The 16,871-nt window shown below is 39.3% G+C and overlaps 1 protein-coding gene across 12 annotated transcripts in view; it reads left to right on the forward strand.

The window, feature by feature from the left end:
* The first annotated feature begins 9,002 nt into the window (after positions 1 to 9,002).
* Positions 9,003 to 16,871, forward strand: part of LOC129855177 (CUGBP Elav-like family member 5) — a 400,684-nt gene continuing 392,815 nt past the window's right edge. For 10 of the 12 annotated variants that reach the window (XM_055922578.1, XM_055922581.1, XM_055922579.1 and 7 more), the window contains exon 1: positions 9,004 to 9,453. In XM_055922578.1, coding sequence (XP_055778553.1) covers positions 9,096 to 9,453 — 358 coding nt within the window. In that variant the 5' untranslated portion in view covers positions 9,004 to 9,095. Of the gene's footprint in view, positions 9,454 to 16,871 lie in introns of all 12 variants that reach the window. The other 2 variants (XM_055922584.1, XM_055922589.1) reach the window with 1 other exon arrangement.

A 16,871-nucleotide genomic window follows, 5' to 3' on the forward strand; every position in this document is an offset into this window, starting at 1 on the left:
TACAGTCATAAAACATGGTTAAAACTATCATTTTGATATCCTGGAAGGTCAGTTCTTGCACCCGTAACTCTATGAATTTTAGAGTGGTTCCATTTCTCCAGCCCTATCCCTCAGCTTTCAACCGAAACAGGTGGGGGGGAGAATGCTTTGTTAATGAACGCTTACGTAATGTGAATTATAATAAAGATGATCTTGAAAAGACATTTCTCTCCTGTAAGCCTGTCCCCGAGGTAAAGAGTAAGAGGCTCCCAGCGTCAGATGGCCCAGCCCAGAAGAAGGGGAGAACAGCTCCAACGCTGCCCCCCCCCAACAATAAAAGGAACCAGTGGGAGGATGAGGGAGAGGAGAGCAAATAAAGTCACTGATTTGCAAACAGCCACATCACTATAGGTATTAAACCAGCAGACATTTCTGCACTCGAGCATGTTCTATGTAACACTCTCTCTCGTCTGCAGATAGGAAAGATGAGGTACGTTAGGGTGTCTCTTCCGAGGCAAGGTCCAGAACGATTTCAGAGAGTTTATACCACTGACATGGGTGACCTGAAGACGGGGAGGAAAGGTTGGCTACGGTACAGACAGAGTGCTCTTTTCACATCCACGCCATTAAATCTCTTAAATGTAACAATACTGAACAAAAATATAAACACAACATGTAAAGTGTTGGTTTAATGAGCTAAAATAAAAGATCCCAGAAATGTTTCATACACACCAAAAGCTTATTTCTAAAATGTAATCTACGTTATCCCCAAAAGTAATTATTTATCATGAGAGGACCATAAACAATAACTAGTAATATGGCATACTCCAATAAAACTTAAAATGTCACCTTTCTGGTGAAAAGGAGTTATTCATTGCTGAGGTATAGCCACTTTTGAGGATACAAACTTAAATGTGCAGTACAAATATTATAAAAATATGAAATATTTTACGACGTATTTCCTATTCACCAAAACTGTATGAATAAGGCTTGAAATGATTTATATGCTTTCTAAATATAGTATTGGCACATTTTAAAACCACTAACTTGTCACGACCTCCGCCGAAGTCGGTTCCTCTCCTTGTTCAGGCGGCGTTCGGCGGTCGACGTCACCGGTCTTCTAGCCATCGCCGATCCACTTTTCATTTTCCATTTGTATTGTCTTGTTTTCCTGCACACCTGGTTTACATCTCATCATTATTAATGTGTATTTAGCCCTCTGCTCCCTCCATGTCTGTGTGGGGTATTGTTTATTTTGTCAAGGTTGGCATGCTTCCGGCTGGTTTGCGCCGGGTTTTGTTTTATATCCGTGCTTTGCGGCAGCCGGCACTTTGTACTTGGGTTTTGTACTTTGTGCTGCCTCACTTGTTTCTTGGGCATTTGTTTTGTGACTTGGTTGCGTTCTGTATTATGATTGCCTAAGTAATGTGCTTTGTCCACTCATCTCTGCTCTCCTGCGCCTGACTTCCATGCACCAGCTACACCCACCATTGATATAACTATAAGAGTTCACCTTCATTATAACTATAAAATAGATTACACATAACATTTCACCTTCTTTATAACTGTAAAATACATATTTGTACCATTAGTGTTAGAGAAAATATGCATATTTTCTAAAGGTCTCTCTTGATCAAAACATCTTCCCCACCACTGTGAACGTCACACAGGGCTCTAACTTGGCTTCTTGAACTCGGTAGGAAATCAACTTTCAGCTTATATTAATATTGTCCATATTTGACAAACAAAGTGTTTTTTGTCACGCTCGTCCATGGGAGAAAGAGAGGACCAAGGCGCAGCGTGTAAAAAATACATCTTCTCTTTATTTAGGAGATGAACTAACGAAGCAAACCAACAAATAGACGACCGTGAAGCTATAACCGAGCAAAAATGCAAACATGCAACCTAGACACAGACCTAGACAATGATCCCACAAAAACATGATGCCTATGGCAGCCTAAAATATGGCTCCCAATCAGAGACAAATGAAAGACATCTGTCTCTAATTGAGAACCACTCAGGCAACCATAGACATACCTAGAACATTCACTCAACCATAGACATACCTAGAAACACTCACTCAACACAAACCCATACACTAAACCCAACACCCCCTTTTCCATATAACCACCCAAAACGAGACAAAACACAAACATTCCCCATGTCACACCCTGACCTAACTAAAATAATAAAGAAAACAAAGAATACTAAGGCCAGGGCGTGACAGTTTTTTGTTTAAAATCTGTTAATTATTTGAGATTAATGGCTATAAATCGATCTCTGAGTTTGCTAACCATAATCTCCTGTTGCACTACAATGTAAGGATTGCAGGCATGTGCTTTGTCAGTTGCTGTGATGTAGGGTTCAGCCAGGAGTTGATGGACAGTTGGAAGAGCGAATGAAATGGTCCCAGCTTCAAGTGGTTTCAGATTTCACATCCTACATCTCACAGGCGGTCAGAATATACTTCCGTGTCCGTGGAACCAGGGCTATCGCTCAACACAAGCCAAATCGATCTATGGTTTCCACAGATTGATTTATAATAGAAAATTATGGTAAAAATTGGTACCAGAACCACGCAGGTCCCCTAAACAGGGGACTTTACATCTGAGAGGTTTAAGCTAGCGGTCCATAAAGGGCTTTGGTGCAATATGCCATCCCATCACACTCCTTTTCTTGAACAAAACCTTCCAGTTGAGTGAGCGTGCTTTGCAATGCAGAACTAGAGTGCAGTGGTGAATTATCTCAAACACTATATGCTTATTTGTCAGATATACGTTTGGTGAAGTTTGCCATGCCAGCCAGAGCATTTAAGAATCATTCAGTGTGTGTGTGTGAATTAATTAATTAATGAGCAGTGCAGAATGCTAAGTGGCTCCCTCAGCTGACTGTCATGGCTCATCCTGGGCCTCAGTCACTACAGACCAGGCTGTGGAGATCAAGCTTGGCTGCCTCCCTGTGCCGATTCAGTGGTTAACAAGAAGCAGCATTAATGCTACTGTGAATTGTATGTAACATTTTAGTTCACACTATTGATTTGTTGTCTCAGGCCTCCAGCCTGGCGAAACGCTAATGGAAATTGTCAATAAAAATGCATGTACAGGAAGTTCTCACTCTTGGCTCCCCTGCCTCAACGACTTCCACCCTCTCAAAATAGCCACTCGACACCCTTGTAGTTTAAAGCTAGGGCAGTAGCAGTGTGACAACATAGGCTTCTTATCCAATAAGCTATATAGAGTATATGATGGTTGGCCCTTTTTGTTTCTCTGCTGCACATATAAGCAGGCCAAGGTTCTGAGCTGTCTGCCAAAACTATTCTGCTTTGGCTGTCCTGTCCTTGCTATCTCCCGTTGAGGTGGCCGGATAGATGCCTTTGGAATTCAATACATGTCCAGTTGAATAAAACTAAAATAAAAGTGGTGGGTAAAAATACAGAAATTAATTAAAAACCTTCAATCTTGTTTCAGGGTGGCATGTTATTCAAACATATCAGAAAAATAATAAGAAATGTCAGAGTATGAACCCCGCCCTGCGGTTATTGTATTGATCTTCCATGTCAATGTGGACCCCGACACCACGGCCGGCCCGCTCATTAGGCAGAATTAGGTGACCGCCTATGGCGGCAGATTGACGAGGGTGGCATTTTATTAGCTAAACTGACCAAGACGCACCTCCAACAACAACACATAAAACCTCACATAATTCTGTCCAAAAACAATGACAATTTCTCTCAACGAGTGGCATATGAGCTTTTTAGGTGAGCACTGATGCCGCCCTTTGATCAGCAGTGCCCACTCTGTCTAAGACAGGGTTGCAAATTTTTTTGCTTGTCCATTCTCAGTGCGCTGCTGTTGGAGAGACACATCTCTGCAGCGCTCCACCAATGTTCCATCCAAAAATCGAATAACATAAATCATGTAGCAGATATAGGATATGGTAGAAAGAGTATGTGGCCTTTTCTTTAGCCTGCCTCAGGCTGGAGATTAAATGTATGACAATGTAATGAGACGGACACTTTTTACAACATGCAGATTTCTCAGATAAAATATCCTAACCTAAATGGGGATCAATCAACTAAAAAATAAGCTGCCATGTTAACAAACAACATATCCTAAAAACAGGATGGGTCAAAGTTAAATGGACAATATGGAATGGACAATCACAACTATTGTCCAGGAGTTTCACCCCATTGTCATCAGTGAATACTTCTGCCTTTCCCGCTGTGTAAACACATTGCAAATAGGCTTGCGATAACTCCTGATAAAGTTGGGTAGCTGATATTCAGAGCTTAAATAGCCAAATTGATTAGCCACATGAATCAGGATTAATAAAGCCAATGCAAAATCCTGTTTTACAAACGGTGGGCCTACCACATTGATGGGCATTCAGAAAATTCCATTGCACCGACAAGGTATGCTACACCCCAGTAAGCACAAGCCGACGTCTTTTGGACATCTTTTTTGGGGGTCCTGTCCGGACGTCGTTGTTTGGTGTTTTACAAATGGTAGCCTTACCACATAGATGGGCATTCATAAAATTCACTTTCAGGCAACACTGTAGGCTACACCTCAGTAAGCATTGACCGATGCCGAGGCCCTTTGGATGTCTTTTTTTGGTGCAGTTCCAGACCGGCCTTGATTTCCACATCCACGGACATTGGTTTTTGGTCTGATCCGGACCAAATCTGAACAGATCATACAAGTGTATGTTTGGTTCAGATGTTGTCCTGTCTGGACCAGCCTTGATTTAGCCCAAACATAGACGTCTATAAATGACTTCTTTTCAACTTTCATTCAGAACAAAAAATTAGCCTGATTTCAACATCTGTAAAATACATATTTTCAACGTCTGTAAAATACGTATTTTCAACATCAGGAAAATAAGTATTTTGAACTTTCATTCAGAACCAAAAATGAACTTGATTTCAACATCCGGAAAATACATATTTTTCAACGTCTGAAAATATGCCTTTTCAACGTCCTGGAAAATATGCATTTTAAACACACTCCCCTTCACTGGTCTGTGTCTCCCTCAGGTGTGGCGTTAAACCTGGAGCAGTGGAACCAGCTGAAGAAGATCATCCGAGACATTGACACTGTGATCCCGAAGACCTAGACCCCCCACGGCGCCCAATGAGCAGCCAAGACAGCCCAGATCAATTCCCCTTTACACAAGCGAGCCTGTTGTCACTGACAGTATATCACTTTATTTAATCTACTGTGAAATGGCTTTAACATCCTGCAGATATGTTCAGTTAAAGCCCTTTGTTTTACATACCTCACTTTACAAAATAGCTGTCTGTTCTGTATTTTAATTCTGTATTGTTTTATTTATTAGTTGGCTTTATAAGCCATGGCTTTAGTTGCAAAGAACAGATATATTTTCTGTGTAAGAGTTCTTGACAGCATTTGTAAATAGAGAGGACAAGTTAATGAAGCCTATATGAAGTTAGTCGGTGTAGTTTTTTGTTAAATTATAATATGGTAGCCTGCACTATCCGTTCATCTTTGGAAATGCATACGTTTCTTGAAGTAACACAGACTAAAAAACTTTCCAGAGGAGAGATCAAGAAGTCAATGGATTGAACACTGCAACTAACAATGCAAGACCATTAAGACAATTAGCAGGTAATGGGGACAAAATAAAGGAATGATAGTATGGAAATAAAGTGGGACGTTTTAACTTTGAGGGTAATGTCACATATTTATTTGCATCGAAAGATGCTGCAGGTCTTGTTCAGGATTTAAAGCAGTATGTAGCCTATCGGAAACAAATTGTAAGCAAATGAAAAAAATATGAATTTAAAGGACAGTACCATATTGTATCATACAGTGCTCCACTGGTGTCAGAGTGGGATGAAACTACTGAGAGGCCATCAAAGGCATGCCTGGCTGTGAGGGACTTGAGATAGAGAAGCATAGTGGCCTGTTTTCTGGAAGAATTGGGTAGTTTAGCAAAGGAAGGAGGTGGCCCCAAACTTCTCCAAGCATGTTGTGCATGCAAAGAATTTGCACTCCGATGGTGCAGTATCATACCGACATCTGTGGGTGTCGCTCAAGAGCGGTGAATATGGCTCAAAAGCGGTGAATATGTCTCTCGCTTTCGCGTAGTCGTTTTCCCCACTATCAGCCCCCCTCTCTCTTGTACTATGTGTGTGCGAGTGTGTCGGATTACCGTTCTCCTGGCAGCAGGATATTACGCTGGCAGCACGATCGAGGATCTTTTTTTTCAAAATAAGAGTCCCCCCTACAAATACATGCTAATCTTTGGGAATATCATTTTTTTGGGCGTGACTAGTAAAGCAACTGTTTTTCAAAGTATTGCAACCACCTTTAAAAAAAGTGATAATTTGATGTACTTTTATTTTATTATGGTATTATTTATATCAGCATTTCTTTAGAGAGTTTACACAAACACTGGTATGTTCATAGGTATTGTGTTGGTTATGTGTAAAGAAATCTATTTTAAATACAATACAAATTATATGTAATTCAAATTACTCAATAGAGTCTACAAAACTTAAATTGTGCTGTGCAAGGGGTTCAATAGAGTGCTGGGGACTCCTTACTCCATTCACTGCAATGCAGTGTAGGACTGTAGGCCTATAAATTACATATTGGCTTATAGACAAAAAAAACGACTCTGTGCCGATGTAAAAGTGGGGTTGGGAATACTCAGTAGGGTCTGTAGAATCTATATATGGTGTTATTACTTGGGGGACTGAGGTCTACATACCCAGCAGCACTTTCTAATTCCACCCATTCCAGTGGTCCCAATGCAATACACTGTAGGCCTATAAATGCTATATATATATATATATATACAGTGCCAGTCAAAAGTTTGTTCACACCTATTAATTCATGCGTTTTCTTTATTTTTACTATTTTCTACATTGTAGAATAATAGTGAAGACATCAAAACTATGAAATTAATCATATGTAATCATGTTGTAACCAAAGAAAGTGTTGAACAAATCAAAATGTACTCCGTTCAAAAGTTTGGGGTCACTTAGAAATGTCCTTTTTTTTGAAAGAAAAGTTCATTTTTTGTCCATTAAAATAACATCAAATTGATCAGAAATACAGTGTAGACATTGTTAATGTTGTAAATGACTATTGCAGCTGGAAACGGCTGATTTTTATGGAATATCTACATAGGCGTACAGAGGCCCATTATCAGCAACCATCACTCCTGTGTTCCCAATGGCACGTTGTGTTAGCTAATCCAAGTTTATCATTTTAAAAGGCTAATTGATCATTACAAAAACCCTTTTGCAATTATGTTAGTGCAGCTGAAAACTGTTGTTCAGATTAAAGAAGCAATTAAACTGGCCTTCTTTAGACTAGTTGAGTATCTGTAGCATCAGCATTTGTCGGTTCGATTACAGGCTCAAAATGGTCAGAAACAAAGAGCTTTCTTCTGAAACCCGTCAGTCTATTCTTGCTATTCCTGTTCCATGCGAGAAATTGCCTAGAAACTGAAGATCTTGTACAACACTGTGTACTACTCCCTTCACAGAACAACCAGAGTAGAAAGAGGAGTGGGAGGACCCGGTGCAAAACTGAGCGAGAGGACAAGTACATTAGAGTGTCTAGTTTGAGAAACAGACACTTCACAAGTCTTCATTAAATAGTACCCGCGAAACACCAGTCCCAACGTAACAGTGAATAGGCGACTCCGAGATGTTGGCCTTCCAGGCAGATTTCCTCTGTCCAGTGTCTGTGTTCTTTTGTCCATCTTAATCTTTTCTTTTTATTGGCCAGTCTGAGATATGGCTTTTTCTTTGCAACTATTTTTTTTCTTCCTTTATTTACCTAGGGAAGACAGTTAAGAACAAATTCTTATTTTCAATGACGGCCTAGGAACAGTGGGCTTACTGCTTGATCTGGCAACCTTTCGGTTACTAGTCCAACTCTCCAACCACTAGGCTACCTACTGCCCTATGCCAGCATCCCGGAGTCGACTCTTCACAGTTGACGTTGAGACTGTTGTTTTGCATGTACTATTTTTAAATGCCACTTCTACAGTTTAAAATGCATTAAAAGAGAGTCTGTAGTATTCTTCAAACTTAAAACCTTAACTTCTTTCAATTAAGTAATTTCCCCTCCGTTAACTCATGTAAAAGATACTCTCGCATGCCATTGTGACTAAGCGTATTTACATTGCGCTCTGATAAGACTGCTTTAGAGAACAAGCACACATAAACACCACAACTAATACTTTTGGACTGTTTTCTAAAATGGGGCACCCATTTGTATAGTTCAGTTTCACGTCCATCTCAACACCATGCATTAGCAGATACTGGAATGCCTGATGTTTCTGAATTGGAAGTAGTATATCCTTTAATTCTCTTTCATGCTGGCTTAAAAAATCCAGCATCTTAAGATTTAATGTAATGCAATTACTACTACTGACTATATGTTGGATATATACTGTATACTGTAACTGTCCAATGTGAGTTTAAGTTCACTATCACATGCTTAAACCCCCACCAGTTGTTGGCCGTTCTAGAAACATTTGGCATAACCTCTTTGCTGTCACAAGACAAAAAGATGCAGGGCACATTAGCACAATTTGTTGCTTCAGATGTAACTTCAAAAGATCATTGTAATGGAATGGGTGTAGTAAAAGGCCAGCAACCCTCCATATTATTCAGTGCCCAATGAAATGACACCCTGTATAGATTCTACAGACCCTACTGAGTACTCCCAACAACACTTTTACATCTGCACAAATAATAGCTTTTTTTCACTATAAGCCCAATATTGTCAACATACCAGTCTGAACATTGTATTTTTCAATAGCAATCTTAAAATAAAGTTTTTAAAAACATATTACATTTTTTCCCCATAAATTCCTTCTTGTATTTGGTTATAAGAACAATAAAAATTGATCAAAATGTTATATATTTTGAATGAGTTTTGCAATGTTTTGAAATGCGGGTGTTTATTTTGAAGGTTACCTCATTATCATAGAAAGTGATGTCATCGTTAGTGCTGCTAACAGAATAGTAGTGTGTGTTAGATAGAAGGTGAGCCTGGTTTCCAGCTGAGTGTTTGCTCTCTCTCAGTGCGTGTGTGTGTTGTCATTATTATCCAGTGTGCTCCCAGCTCAGAATGGCCAGATTCACTCAGACTGAAACAAGAAGGCAGCAGCAATCACAGCAGCCCCATCCCGCTCACACCAGCCTGGTTTTCACTGGACCTGGGGCACCACCTACCGAACAACCACTACTACTTATCCCTCACCAGCACCAGTACTCTCAGATCACATTTCCTAAACCCATGAACGGGTCAGAATCCATTTCCATTCATCCGGAGAGCGGCAATATGAAAGACCAAGATGCCATAAAGCTGTTTATCGGGCAGATACCGCGGAACTTAGAGGAAAAAGACCTGAAACCTCTGTTTGAACAGTTCGGGAAAATCCACGAACTGACAGTTCTAAAGGACCGATACACCGGCATGCACAAAGGTAACGTGTGCCCCCCATCCAATGGCATATAGCAAGGCCTAATACAATTAGCTGTATTTCGTTTGATTACAATATTACGTAGCGTTCAATTGCCAGTCTAATGGTTGGCGACTTTTGCATTGCGCACCAAATTATTATTTTTGTGTCTAACTCAACATTTAGCTCTCTAAATGATTGTAGAGAATTGTATGAATAATTATTGCATACTATTTTTCGTCAAACATGCCTGATAACCTAGGCTACTTTTAATCGTGGTCTCATGTTCCCAAATATTCTAAGGTGGCCATGGGCATACACATAGGGAGATTTCATAGTTGTAGGGGTCTCGCGCCGATTCTTAGCTTATATTATTGATTTCACGCATACACATCCAAACGACTTGAGTGTTTACAGATTTCAAACGTGATAATATTTCATATAAATGTATCCAATGTATTTGTATTTTCATAACGCTCTCTCAGAACTGGGGCAGAGGCGCTTAAAAGGGATACATTTTTAAAGAGCCTCCCCTTGACTCTCACATATTTTAGGTACAGGCAGCATCCTTTATTTATCCATATGCTTTCTGTAACATCCCACCATGTGCTGCTCAAGTAGCAGCTAAGCCCAGGACCAAATAAATTCGGTGCCAAAATGTACAAAATAGGGACGCAAGGACTGTCAAGAGATGACAACCGTTTACTGCGCGCAGCCAGCAGTGTTGCTGCTGCTATGGTGTGTTGCCATGTTGGGTTTATGGAGGTGGATGTAAATAAGCCACCAACAAAAATACAATGTTAAAGGGATAGTTTGGGATTTAGGCAACGATTTCCTTTATCTACTTCCCCATTGGCGGATGAACTCGTGGATACCATTTTTATGTATTTGCATTGAATATGAAGGAAGTTAGAGGTAGTTTTACTAGCGTTAGCACAATGGCTGGAAGTCTACAGGAACAGCTAGCGTGCTACAGTAGCAGTCATTGCACTAATGCTAGTTAGAAACTTCCTTCGAACTGCATTGCCAAAATCCCAAACTATCCCTTTGAAGATGCGCTATGCAGAAACTCTCCAACATTTCTTGTTGCTGAAATTCTAATAGTTCACCTAATTTCAGTTTATGTGACAAAACAAGCAAGTATAATTTAGAAAATCATTGTACCATCTAAATCGCTGTGAAATATATATTTGCATAACCAAAAATATTGTATTTTCAGCTGTTTGAAGATGGCGTACAAAACAGAACTTAAGGGGGAGCATAGAAATAGCACACATAGAACAGATCTACTGCTTCTTAGACTTGTTTTCAATGACAATGACAGATCTATAACACATTTCTATGTGAATTTGGTCTTGTCGCCCAAAGATTTACATATTGCAGCTTTAAGATTCAATGTTTGTTTTCTAATGCAGTGGGGGAAGTCATGGAAGCCATTTAACTTCACAATGGAGATTATTTAACTACAGAATGGAGTAAAATAAAGGTTAAATAAAAAAAGAAACAATGAGAGTGAACAAGGTTGCCCTATTCATCATCGTCAGTGTAGGGCATTGTCCATCATCTTCATCGTCATCATCATTGTCATCATCATCATCAAACTTCTTCATGGAAACTGTAGCCACCAATAACTAAGGCTTCTTGATGTTACAGTATTACAGAGGATCATTTAGCCTACATAGCATACTTCCATGGACTTAGTGTAAAACCAAAATGCTGTTCAGACACCAAGATCTAAAAAAATCTTTACAATGACACAATTATGATTAATGATCAAATAAGGCTATAATAAGTTCAAATATGCACCATGTTAGTTGATGTTTCCATCAATGGGAATTGGGCCCCCGTTGCTGTCCATGGGCCTGACAGCCCAAATGCGTTGAGCAGGAAAGGATATGGCAGAATCAGTTGACTTGTGACCAAATGGAAGCTCTGAGATAAAGGCTTTCCCTGCTTAGCAGATGAATGTCTATGTGACATTAAGAAATATTAACATCACAGGTAATCTTTTAAATGCCACTTCTGACACATTTTAACAGACACTCTTACAGGAGCAATTAGGATTAAGTGCCTAGCTCAAGGGCACACTGGACGATTTTTCACCTAGTCAGCTCAGGGATTCACACCAACAACCTTTCAGTTACTGGCCAAACGCTCTTAACCGCTAAGCTACCAGCAGCCACCTGGCATTATCATGCCATTATGTTCATTCATTTCTGCCATTCCAAATAGGCTACGATGAACATGAAGCATTTACATTTCTGAAAGTAAAAATATAATTATAGACATACTGCATTATGGACAATGTCTTGATGGGTGTACAACATTATCAACCCAAAATCACGTTTAACATTATCCACAGGTGAGATAAGGCTGGTCAAATTTAAATCACATTTGTAAATTTTGATGTCAAACTGTATCTGGTGTAAGTGATGAGCCACACCAAAAATATGTCCCTTCCAATGTGTCTCTGTTAATGAAGTGAAATAACTAGCCAGTAATCATTCAGCTCATGCTCTGCCAAATATCTCTCTCACCTATGGTTGGTGATCAAAGGTCAGAGTTCAATAACTAGAGAGGACCCTAGTATGCCCCACACCTACATATGGCTATAATTCTGTGAGAGGTGTTTGTTTGTGTGTGTGTGTGCTTGTCCGTATAATAGAAGTATTTCTCAACCTCACACACTAGACAGTAGTTGTGTGTAATGTATAAAACGTTATTGCACTGCATTGCATAAGGATTGCAGTACTTGGTTCTGGTTCTCAACAAACTGTTGTGTTATAATTGAAGTCAGGCCCTGAATGGTGGCATGTGTATGGAATTTTATCAGCAGAATGTCTCTGTGTGTCAGAAAGATGATTCCCTGATGAGTCTTGAATTGTACATTGACAAAAGTTGTGACATCAACAGCTAGTCTGTAGTTTACAATGTACAGGTTCGATCTCTTTAATTTATTACCTTCATCAATTTGGCACATTTATCATGACATTTTACAAATTTACTGTCAATTAAAACAAGTTCCTGAAAATGTTCTATGCTTTCAATAACAAGTATGTTTTGCATTTATTCTTAGTACTGTGGGTTTATGCCTTTCGTGCTGAAATACCCCTGTTAACTTGATGCCTTTGTTGTTTTATCGTACGGAAGTGGCATAAGCATTTTACCTCAAACTAATTAGTCATGGAATATTCCTAAAGGTAAAACATTGCCTCTTAAATTAATCAATGTAAATTTATAGATTTAATTTGGAACATGGCCATTTATGTGGATTTTTTGGAAGTTATATATGAAAATATTATATAACCAAGGCTACATTCTTGTTAGTGAATACTTACTTCCTCAAATATGACAAGCATCATCTCTGCTATTATGTGATAATAAAATCTAATTTAATTACCTATCTCATCAACTAATTTAATGGATTAAATTACTCGTTCTCCAAACAATAATAAAAATGATTAATACTCCTATTCAAGTAAATAATTTTAGAGGTCAGACCCAAAATATTAATGTCAAAGTCAATTTATGTTCTTATTCATTAATGTCAAATAGCCAGGGTTTAGTTGAATCAGTTTACTTGGAATGTAATAAATCCTGGCCACACAATTTCCAGTATGAAATCATCCTAGTACTAGTCCTCTGCACTTCACTGGTTTTTCTATTGTCAATGCTTAATAAACGAAAAAGGATTATGAATGTCATCTAATAGTATAATTGTTCCTCAAAATTACACGCGCGAACGCACACGCATACGTGCACACGCACACACACACACACACACACACACACACACACACACACACACACACACACACACACACACACACACACACACACACACACACACACACACACACACACACACACACACACACACACACATTTTCCAGAGAAGCAAAATTGCATTAATCGAACCAAAATGGTCCTTACATATACTGAGTAGTTGTTGTGTGTCATATTTTGTCATTTTGATTGACATTATATTCGTAGTGTGTTGTTTTCCTTCCTTCTCTTCGACCGATTCTTTCTGTTAATCCATCCCCACTCTAATCCATCAGGGAAAACAAGGAATTTGTTTGTGAAGCGTGATAATAATGCGTGGCTATAATAACTTGACTCGAGAGGATTAGCAAATGTGCATTGTCTGAAGCTTCAGTCTCTCGGGTGATCAGCTGCTTGTCTCCCTAAACAGTGGCTGCCTTCGCCAATTAAACATGCAGTCTAGTCTCCCTCTTCAAATTATTTATTCTGTCTGTACTGTCGATGGCCTGACATTTATTGTCATCAAATTGGTATTAATAGGTTGACTATTTCCTGATGTTGGATTTATCACTCATAGCGAAAACTTCTCCCGTTGGTCTTAATTAGGCTCCACTCACACAACAGGCTTTTAGTTTAATATTCATTTTTCTCTGTGTGTGTGAAGGCTACCTGAAGGTTGCAATTGTATTTTTCTTGATTTAGGTATGCTAGCAATTTAATGATTTGCGGACTCGCACATGAAAAGCACACAACGCCATTTTCAAATGTATTTTTCTGTGTTGTTCTGTGGCTAGTAAGAGGGTTATTGTTGCATAGGGGTGTCAATCTTAGCAGATTTGCTTTTGAATACAGATACAGGTTTAGCTGTGTCGACTGAAATACACACACACACACACTTGATGAGAGGAAGATGGGTGGCAGGAGTGATTCAGCATACTGGACAGGCAATACAAACATGTCTGCTCTCATCTGCCTGCTGAGTATCAATATTAAGCTAGTGTCGGGAGGATCATTGTGTTAATGCATTTATAAATGGACCAAAGATATTGCCGTAGACTCAAGCCAGTCAGAAGCACATTAAATCATAGGAATAATCTAATGAAATATTTATTCAAGTTAAAAAAAAAATATTCCCCACTCTGATGGATGGGCTCCACAGTGAGGGTAGTAGCCCAGCAATAATGGAGAGATGGAGGGAGGCAGATCCAAGCCACAGGGTGCTGTAAGAGCATATAGGCCCACCCAAATCAAATGGTATTAAAAAGAGACAAGACCAGTATCCCCACGGAGATTATGTAACTGTAACAGAGTGTTGACAAAAACAAATCTAGTAATCTTTCCAAAACTCTCATACAGTATGTGATTTCAAGGGATGCCCTTCTCCTCCATATTGAAGCTGCTCATATGGAAGGAGCTAAGGATCCCGGCGCTGCACCAAGGTATGACAGGAACCCCCCTGGGAAAACAGATGGGAGCAAATGGACTTACAGGTCATTGCCAAAATAAAGGAAACATTTGAGTAAATGAGGAATACAAAGTCAATTGAAAGCAGGTGCTTCCTCACAGGTGTAGTTCTTGAGTTAATTAAGCAATGAACATCCCATCATGCTTAGGATCATGTATAAAAATGCTGGTCAGGCCCAGTTGCCCATTTTTTGGCTATCATGGCTATGCCACAGCACAGAAACTGCTTTATAGAAATTCAGTAAATAACTTCTGTTGGCTGCCGGAGAATGCTCGATTCTAGTTCTTTGGGATTTCAGTGCTGGGTTTAATACTATTGATCGTAACATCCTTGCTGACCGGCCGGAGAAGTGGGTGGAAATCTCTGGCGTTTCCCTCGACGGGTTCAGGTCATATCTACACTACCACCCTTTGCCATGATGACAGCTTTCCACACTCTTGGCATCAAAGCAAAGCTGTCATCAAGGCAAAGGGTGGCTATTTGAAGAATTTCAAATATACTGTATATATATTTTTTTTAACACTTTTTTGGTTACTACATTATTCCATATGTGTTATTTTGTAGTGTTGATGTCTTCACTATTATTCTGTGTGGATGAACCAGTGTCCTCTGTCTCTGTACAACCCTGTGTGGATGAACCAGTGAGAGCTGGTCAAACTTTTAGCTTTTTGCCATTCTCAGTGCAGGTGGTACATAAAGCCCTGAAATCCTTAGATCAAAGAAAGCCTGCAGGTCCTGATCTTTTGGATCCCTGCTTTTTAAATCTGGCAGCTGATTTCATAGCTGAACCACTTACATATCTGTTCAATCTAACCCTGGAATGTAATGAAATTCCAAAGATCTGGAAATCAGCATTTGTCCTACCACTTTTAAAAGGGGGAGATCCAACTCTTTTAAATAATTATAGGCCAATCTCAAAGCTGTCGCCCCTGGTGAAAATACTTGAAACCCTTGTAAGTGAACAGCTAAAAGAGTTTTTATTTACTAACTCTATTTTATCAATGTACCAATCGGGCTTCAGGAAGAAGCATAGCACAATTACAGCAGCCATGAAGGTTTTAAATGATATCACTGAAGCCCTTGACAAAAAACAGCACTGTGTCTCACTTTTTATTGATCTTTCTAAGGCTTTTGATACAGTTGATCATGCTATACTAAGGCAGAGATTGTTGAGTGTAGGTCTTTCGGAGCATGCAGTTGCATGGTTTGCTAACTATTTGTCTGATAGAACTCAGTGCACTCAATTTGATGGGCTTATGTCTGTTAAATTGTCTGTCCTTAATGGTGTGCCCCAAGGCTCTGTACTTGGTCCTCTCTTATTCACTATTTATAAAAATTATTTAGACAAAAATGTCCAAAATGCACAACTTCATTTTCATGCTGATGGTACTGTTATTTACTGTTGTGCCTCGTCTCTTACAAAAGCTTTCCAGAACTTGCAGACTGCTTTTTATACTGTTCAACATACCTTGTGTCAATTGAAGCTTATACTCAATACTGACAAAACTAAACTAATGGTGTTTTCTAATGCAAGAAATAGACCTCTGAACCTTTCACCTATTACTACCTGTCAGGGCAAGGAGATTGAGGTTGTAACCTCATATAAATATCTTGGAATTTGAATTGATGACGGCCTCTCTTTTCAATTGCATATTCAACAACTTACAAAAAATTTAAGCTGAAATTGGGATTTTATTTTAGGAATAAGGCCTGTTTTTCTTTTGAAGCCTGAAGGAGGCTAGTATCAGCTACATTTATGCCTTTACTAGACTATGGGGATATTTTATATATGAATGCTTCCGCTCAGTGTTTGAGATCGATTGACACTCTTTACCATGGCACTTTGAGATTTATTTTAAACTGCAAAATCCTTATGCACCACTGCACTTTGTTTTCCAGGGTTGGCTGGCCTTCTCTAGTCACTCGTAGGCTCAGTCACTGGTATACTTTTATTTACAAAGCCATTTTGGGTTTACTACCTTTTTATTTGGGCATTTGTATTGTTCAGAAATGTGGTGGGTACTCTCTTCGTTCGCTGGACTTTATCCTGCTAACTGTTCCAAATGTCCGAACTGAATTTGGTAAAAGGGCTTTTATGTACTCTGCGCCATCGTCTTGGAACACCTTAAAAAATACTTTTAAACTGGAAGAACTTGTCCCGATTGGTGTTTTTAAATCACTGATGAAGGATTTTGAGGCTGATTCCCTGACC

This window comes from Salvelinus fontinalis, chromosome 5 (genome assembly GCF_029448725.1).
Source record: "Salvelinus fontinalis isolate EN_2023a chromosome 5, ASM2944872v1, whole genome shotgun sequence".
Classification (NCBI taxonomy): domain Eukaryota; kingdom Metazoa; phylum Chordata; class Actinopteri; order Salmoniformes; family Salmonidae; genus Salvelinus; species Salvelinus fontinalis.